At 35.3% G+C, this 7,550-nt stretch overlaps 1 protein-coding gene across 1 annotated transcript in view; it reads right to left on the bottom strand.

Moving 5' to 3' along the window:
* Positions 1-5,163: 5,163 nt before the first annotated feature.
* The window catches only part of crybg1b (crystallin beta-gamma domain containing 1b), a 42,294-nt gene continuing 39,907 nt past the window's right edge, over positions 5,164-7,550 (bottom strand). Inside the window, exons 22-23 of the mRNA XM_016476862.1 lie at positions 7,228-7,338; positions 5,164-5,582 (exon numbers count right to left, since the gene is read on the bottom strand). Of these exons, the coding sequence (XP_016332348.1) occupies positions 5,494-5,582; positions 7,228-7,338 (200 nt within the window). The 3' untranslated portion in view covers positions 5,164-5,493. The remainder of the gene's footprint in view (positions 5,583-7,227; positions 7,339-7,550) is intronic.

The following is a 7,550-nucleotide window of genomic DNA, read 5'->3' as shown; positions in this document are numbered from 1 at the left end:
ATGTTTGATCAGTATAATATATTACCTTAAATGTAATATAATGTAAACCATAATATAGCAATACTATTTTTTAAATAACATCTGAAGCAAATGGAGTGAATTAGAGTCTCTGCTGTGTTCTCAGGTCTTCCTGGTTCCTTCACGTGTGATTCACAGATAGGAACATCATCAGTTCCTCCGTCACACGCAGACACAGGCTTCTGACCGAAAGAAAACAGCTCAACCTGCTGAGCATCGTCTGCACTTACAGGCTTCTCAATAAATGCATGGTTTTGAAATATAACATCACTTATGATGGAGTTTATTTATTTATTAGTTTATCTACACCAAACGTTTGGGGTCCATAAGATTACCAGCTGCATTTAAATTCAGTAAAGTGAAATATTGTTAGATATAGTTAATTTTCTGTTGAATTCTTTAAAATGTAATTTATTCCTAATATTATTCAGTTTTTAAATGTTTCTGAAAGAAACTCTTCTGCTCATCAAGGCTGCATTTATTTGATCAAAAATACAGTAAAAATAATGAAATATTATCGTGATTTAAAACAGCTGTTTTCTATGTGAATCTCTGTTAAACTGTAATGTATGTCTGTGATGCGCAGCTGTATTTTCAGCATCATTACTCCAGTCTTCAGTGTCACATGATCGTCAGAAATCATTCTAATATGCTGCTCGAGAAACATTTCTGATTATTATCAGTGTTGAGAACATTAATATGTTTGTGGAAACCGTGATACATTGTATTTTTCAGGATTCACAGATGAACAGAAAGTTCAAAAGAACAGCATTTATTTTAAATAGAAATCTTTTGTAACATTATAAACGTCTTTACTGACACCTTTGATCAATTCAATGCATTACTGATGAATAAAAGTGTTAATATCTTTCAAAAGTGACTGACTCCGAGTATTTGAAAGGTGTATTCTTCAGATTCGAGGCATGATCATGAATCGTCTCACCTCATCTCAAAGGCATTTCTTATTTCTCAGGTCTGTGTCAAGGACGCCTCAGGGTCAGATTAGATCTCAGATCATCAGACGCAATCCTTCATCTCATGATTGAACGGCTAAAGAAGCTTCACAAACCAGCGCTGTAATCAATTAGCAAGCAGAACTCTACACTCTAATTAAACACCAGCTCATCAAGACCCAACCATTCTTAAAGTGACAGTCCATCCAAAAATGACAATTAATGTGTTTAAGATTAGGATGAGTTTGTTTGGAGAAATGTAGCATTGCATCAGTGTCTCACTGCAAGTGAATGGGTGCCGTCAGAACGAGAGCTGATAAAAACATCACAATAATCCACAAGTAATCCACAGCACTCCAGTCCATCAGTTAACATCTGGAGAAGACAAAAGCTGAAACACATCCAGCATTAAGACGTTTTTAACTTCAAACCATAGATTTAAGCTAAAATACAAGGGCATTATAACCTCCCAAAAAAATGTTTTTTTTAAATTTAATTTTTGTACTTTTTTTGGGGATTTTTCCAAATCCACACACTTGTGTTTGTAGTTAAAAATGACTTTATTGTTTTGTTTTGTATAGTTCTGAGTTTTGTCTCTGCCACAGAATATAAAATAAAGACGGTGTACTTGCATTCACAATTCTGACTTTTTCCTTGTAACTCACAATTCCTCTTCTTGTGTTTCTCAGATCTCGGTGCTTATATCTTACAACTGAGAGAAAATTGAAAAAGAAAAAAACTGTGAGATAAAATGTTTTTAACAGATGAGGTGGGCTATGCTTTTAAGCTTAAACACAACTTTGATCAGTTTTTCAGAAAACAAAGAAAACGTAATATCTTCAATCGTTTTGCTTCTCAATGAAATGCTTCTCGATTTAAGAACGTTTGGACATTTGTACACTATAAAGCCACTGATTTCTGCAAGTATTTCAGCATAAATGTTCTGTAAATGGTTGTTTCTTTGGATTTTATGCTCCTCTTGTGCCTTAAAAATGACAATCGGACAGCAAAGAGGAATTATCTCTTTTCTTCTTGTTTCTGTCACATAATAAAAAATAAAACAGGTAATTGAGACTTTTTTCTCACAATTGTGAGTTTATGTACAATTACTACGTTTATATCTCGCAAAAAGTCAGAATTGTGTGATAAAAACTCGCAATGACTTTTTTTTACGTTTTATTCCGCCGGCTGAAACAGGATTCCTTGGATACTGAATTAATAAGTAGATGCATGTTCATCTGATTGGCTGATTGAAAACAGACGCTGCGTTTCATTGGCTGATTCTCAGAGGCCAGCAGAAGAGGGCGGGTCTTATGCGACTTCAGTTGAAATAAAGCTTTTTAAAAAATGCGTTTATCATTAAAGACACACTGCATTCATTACTTTAAGAACTGATTGTTGTAATATATTTGTGTTAGTAAAGATAAAAACAGACCTTTAAAGGTGACATATCATGAAAATCTGACTTTTCCAGGTTGATCTGTGGAGTATTTTGAGCTGAAACTTCACAGACACATTCTGGAGACACCAGAGACTTATATTATATATTGTAAAAAGGGGCATAATATGTCACCTTTAATTTTTTGATATCTCTGCAAGGATAAGAAGCTATGGTGAATCAGCTCATAACAGACGGCGGTTTCTCTGTTCTGTTCTGAATGCTGGCACTGAGTTTCTTATGTAAGATTTGAGTTTAATTACTGAGCGCTCATTACATCGTCTGTGTCTGTGAGCAGCTGACAGCAATTACACAGGACAGCTTCATCTCAGCGTCTGCGTCTGTCTTAAACTCTATTCCTGCATTATATCAGGTGTGAACGCCACACCAAAACCAGAAAGCATGCAGAGCGTTTCTTCATCTCATCTGATTCTGTGGATGGGAGGTTGAATCTGTTTGTTCTGCTCTGTCCTGATTTTCTTGGACACAAGGTTTAATCAGCTCCCTCGGTCATTGTGTGTGTGCGATGGCCTCTCAATCATCAGCGGCTTCTGTTCTCTTTGTACTCGCTTTGGCCATTTTACTGTATTCTAAAGCAACAGTTCAGCCAAAAATGAAAATTTGCTAAAAAATGTGTTCACCCTCAGGTCATCCGAGATGTGGGCGAGTTTGTTTCTTCATCAGAGTTGGAGAAATGTAGCATTGCATCAGTGTCTCACTGCAAGTGAATGGGTGCCGTCAGAACGAGAGCTGATAAAAACATCACAATAATCCACAGCACTCCAGTCCATCAGTTAACATCTGGAGAAGACAAAAGCTGAAACAAATCCAGCATTAAGACGTTTTAACTAAAACACGATTCTATAATCCATAATAAGGCTTCCTCCAGTGAAAAAGTGTTCTGGTCTGAATCAGGAGAGAAATCTGCACAGATCAAGCAGCGTTTAAACAGCTCTAAACAAATATGTGGCTGGATTTTGATGTGAGAGAAATCAAAATCCTCCCAGTCTACTAACATTTGTTATGACATCTGCTTCCAACATTACAATGTACATGATAACTTTCCTTAACTCTACAATAAGTTTTCTATGAATGGGCGAGACTTCCGGTTCATTAGCTGCTGTAGGGAAATAACCAGAAGAATAACGACGTGCAATGCTAATACTGTTTGCACTACAAACCAGTGTGTTCATAATTAAGATTAGAATAATGTGGTAAGACACACCAGTTTGCAATATCAAGCAGCAAAACGAGAGGTTTTGTATGGCTAAAAATAGCTGGACACGGATGAGACCGGAAGCTAGACACATAAAATTTACAGATGGCTCGCTCTTTGTGGATAGAGCTACCGCAAAGCAGAAGGTCAAAGATAGAATTCGGAAGATGGTTGCGCACTTGTTTATCTGACAAATAAAGTAGGCTATATAAGTTAAAATAAGTTTTTGAAACCATAGGTGCATAAAACCATAGTCTGTGGCGTTCTGTAGTATAGCTAGTGCGTGTAGTGCGTTCACACTGATGATGCACTTAAATAACCGAAAAAATGAAGTGTGGGATGTTGGACACTTAATGAACTCAACTGTGGCAGCTTTAATTACGTAGCGAAGGGAGAGGGGCTATCAGACTCGGTTCATACTATACATGGTTGAGTACATAGTCCATAAGTGCATAGTGCGTCATTTGGGACGCAGCTCATGTGTTTTTACATTCCACTGCTGGCGTTTGTCAGCAGCACCGTACGCAGATACGCTGTCTGTTTGCGCTTTGATCTAAACATAAACAGCGTATCCGTGTACATACGGTGTGTATGCGATACTCTCCAAAACGGCGCGGAGGAGACGAATAGTTGAATAAAGTCGTTATTATTATTTTCTTAGAGGTTTGGAACGACATGAGGGTGAGTAATTCATGACAGAATTTTAATTTTTGGGTGAACTATCCCTTTAATACATTATAATTAATATATGTGCAGTGTAAAAATGTTAGGAGCATGGCAGCAATATTTTATCTAGGTACTGTTATAGTTTTAATTAATATTTTGAAGGTTATTTTTCTGTTCCACATCTTTTTATTGTTTTAGATTTAATTCACTCTAATAACCCTGCATGACAACATGTTTTTTCATTACTTTAACTCATCAAAATAACTCAAAACCAATTTCAACTTCATTTTTCACGTCACACACAATTCAACAAGACAAGATTTTAAAATGATTTTTTTTACAGCGTAGTCTAATAATAAATTCCAGTAATTGATTTTTAAATAATTTTTGTTTGTTTTTTTAACAAAATAAACAAACAAAAAATGGCAATTCTGACTTTTTTCCTCCCAATTCTCTTGCAACTCAAGGATTTATTTTTTCCCCGCCACGGAATAAAAAATAAAAATAAAAAAGCTGATTGCAACTCTTTTTCTCAGAATTGCAAGTTTATATTATCAAGCAATTTATAATTCTCAGAATTACAAGAATAAAGTCAGAACTCTGAGATACATCTGTGAATTGGCTTCACTATTACATGGTTTTGTAATACTCTATAACGCCTGGACGTGGCTCTTCTGAATGCAGATAAATACTGATTTAACAGCAGACGGTCTGGTTTGTGCTGACTGCGAGAAGAGGCTTCTGTCTGAAGCACCTCAACCATAAAACAACCAGAATCCCCTGACAGCCAATCAGCAGCCAGCCAATCCCCGCGGGCCAATCAGCACAGAGCTGATCACACGTCTCAGTGATTAGAACACAACAAACACTTCTTTTAAACACATTTTCTAAACGCCTCGTGTTTTAATACAGCTGAGATCAGTGTCCACACTGATTTATGTGATTTATGATAAAGGGCACGTTTATGCACTTTACACAAAATAAAACAGTTACTATTGTTCAAGTATGTGCTCTTCCTGTCGATCTGAGAGTTCATGTATAAAAATAATACAACGTCCAGCTGATTACGGTGATTTTCCATCCACTGGCTCTCATGAGAATGAGATTTCCACAGCTGATGGTCCCCCTGGTGCAGCTGCCTCACAGGACGCTGGTCCCCCTGGCGCAGCTCCGCAGCAGAGCAGTGGGTCCTGTGGCGCAGCTCAGAGGATCTCCAGAGTCCAGCGCTGATTCAGTTTGTCTGGGTGGAATTCATTCACGATAATCTGGTGTTTGTCGAACTGCTGACCTCCTGCAGAGAAACAGAGCCAGATCATAAAAAGATAATTATTTCTATCACTGTATTAAAGTTGAGTTTTCTTTTTTGCTGAAATGACATAAAGCAAAATGGCATAAATAAATAGCAATCAATAGCTCTACAAATATGCTTAGCTTCTTTTTGCCAAATATAATATTTTATTTTAATTTTTTTCATGTGAAATACTACGCAGGAATTCCTTCATGAGATTCAGGCCGTTAATGTGATTTAAATAATGTAATTAATACATCATCATGTAATTAAACAAACTTAGAGTGGTTTTGAATTATTGTTTTCTAAATAATAATAATAATATTAAAATGTATTTTCAAACATAATAACTATTAAAAAAAAAATCATATTAACAATTGGTAACACTTTATTTTAAGGTGTCCTTGTTACACATATTACAAGTACGTACTATTATAACAATAATTAATTATGTATGTTAAACATGCAATTTAATTAAACATGCAAGTCAAACCCTAACCATATAGTAAGTATATGTAGTTAATTAATATTACTCAGTACTTAAATTACACTGCAACAAGGACACCTTAAAATAAAGTGTAACCTAACATTATTATTATTAATACATAAAAATTATTTTAATAATAATATCTTTGAAAACATGATTTTTGTCACTATATTAGTTTAAGAATTACATTTTCTTGCACTAAATGTTTAAATGACAAATGTCACAATTCTAAATAAATAAATAAATGAATAAATAATAATGGCTCGCCAAATATGCTTTGTTTTCTTCTGCAAAATATAACTTATTTTAATTTCTTCATGTGGAATATTACACACACATTTCTTTATGAGATTCGCCCTGTTAATTAAATGTGGATTTTAAATCATTTAATTATTAGATTGTCATGCAAGTTTTCCTGGTACTGAACTTAACTGGAGTGGGTTTTAATTATTTATTTATTTTTAAATACTGTCATGATTTTTATCACTATATTACACTTTAGAAGTGACTTTTTTTGCATGCAGTGCTTAAATGTGTCAATGCAAAAGATGTCAATGCTTTGTTTTCTTTCTGCCAAATATAACTTATTTTCAGTGCTTCATGTGAAATATGAGGCAAGCATGTCATCATGTTTAATGACTCTGTTTCTCTGGTTGTTGAGTTGATTAGCGGTGGCTTGTGTGTTAATGAGGAGCACTGGAGCTGGTTTTCTGTGTGAATATATCAGCAGGTTGTGTGTGAATCCAGCAGGTGGTGCTACAGGCTCATGTTAACCTGCGCTCCTGCTGATAAATAACACTTTAGCATCAGTGAATTTGCTGCAGATGCTGATATTTCTATGATGAGATTCTGATGCTTGTGATGTTAATCAATGAGATCTTTATAACAGTGCAGCAGATACTGACATAAAATGATCTAAATATCAGTCGTCGCTCTATATCTCCAGTAATCTGTCTCCGTAAAATGAGATTGAAATGCTCCAAACATATAATGCAGTGATTGAGAGCTGAAGAAATAAAGGCTCCTCAGAAGATGTGAGATGTTCTGGAGGCTTGTGAAGATCATTCCTCCGCTGAGGAACAGTGAAAGTAAAGCTTCTGGAAACAAATGCTCCTCAAAAGATCCTGAGGATCAGATGTGAACATGATGGATCTCTCTGACCTTTGACCTCCAGCACGAGCTCTGGTCTGGCGTGGCTCCGGATGATCCCGTCGTTCGTGACGCTCCAGAGCTGCTGCGGTTTTCCAGGTTCAGCGGAGAGAACGACTCTGCTGTTATGTCTGTGTTGTAGTTTTTTAAACTAATTTTGTAGTTTATTTAATTCGTTTTTGTTTATATTTGAATTAGATTTTATTTAATTTATTATATTTTTAGTTTTAATTTTAATTTTAAAGTTTTATGTTTTTGTGTTTTTATTTTGCTCTGTTTTGTCATTTTTATTATTTTTAAACAAGTTTGCATTGTTTTTTATTACGTTTTACCTA

This window comes from Sinocyclocheilus anshuiensis, unplaced genomic scaffold (assembly GCF_001515605.1).
Source record: "Sinocyclocheilus anshuiensis isolate Anshui unplaced genomic scaffold, SAMN03320099.WGS_v1.1 scaffold1422, whole genome shotgun sequence".
Classification (NCBI taxonomy): domain Eukaryota; kingdom Metazoa; phylum Chordata; class Actinopteri; order Cypriniformes; family Cyprinidae; genus Sinocyclocheilus; species Sinocyclocheilus anshuiensis.
This window is presented reverse-complemented; position numbering and strand designations above follow the sequence as displayed.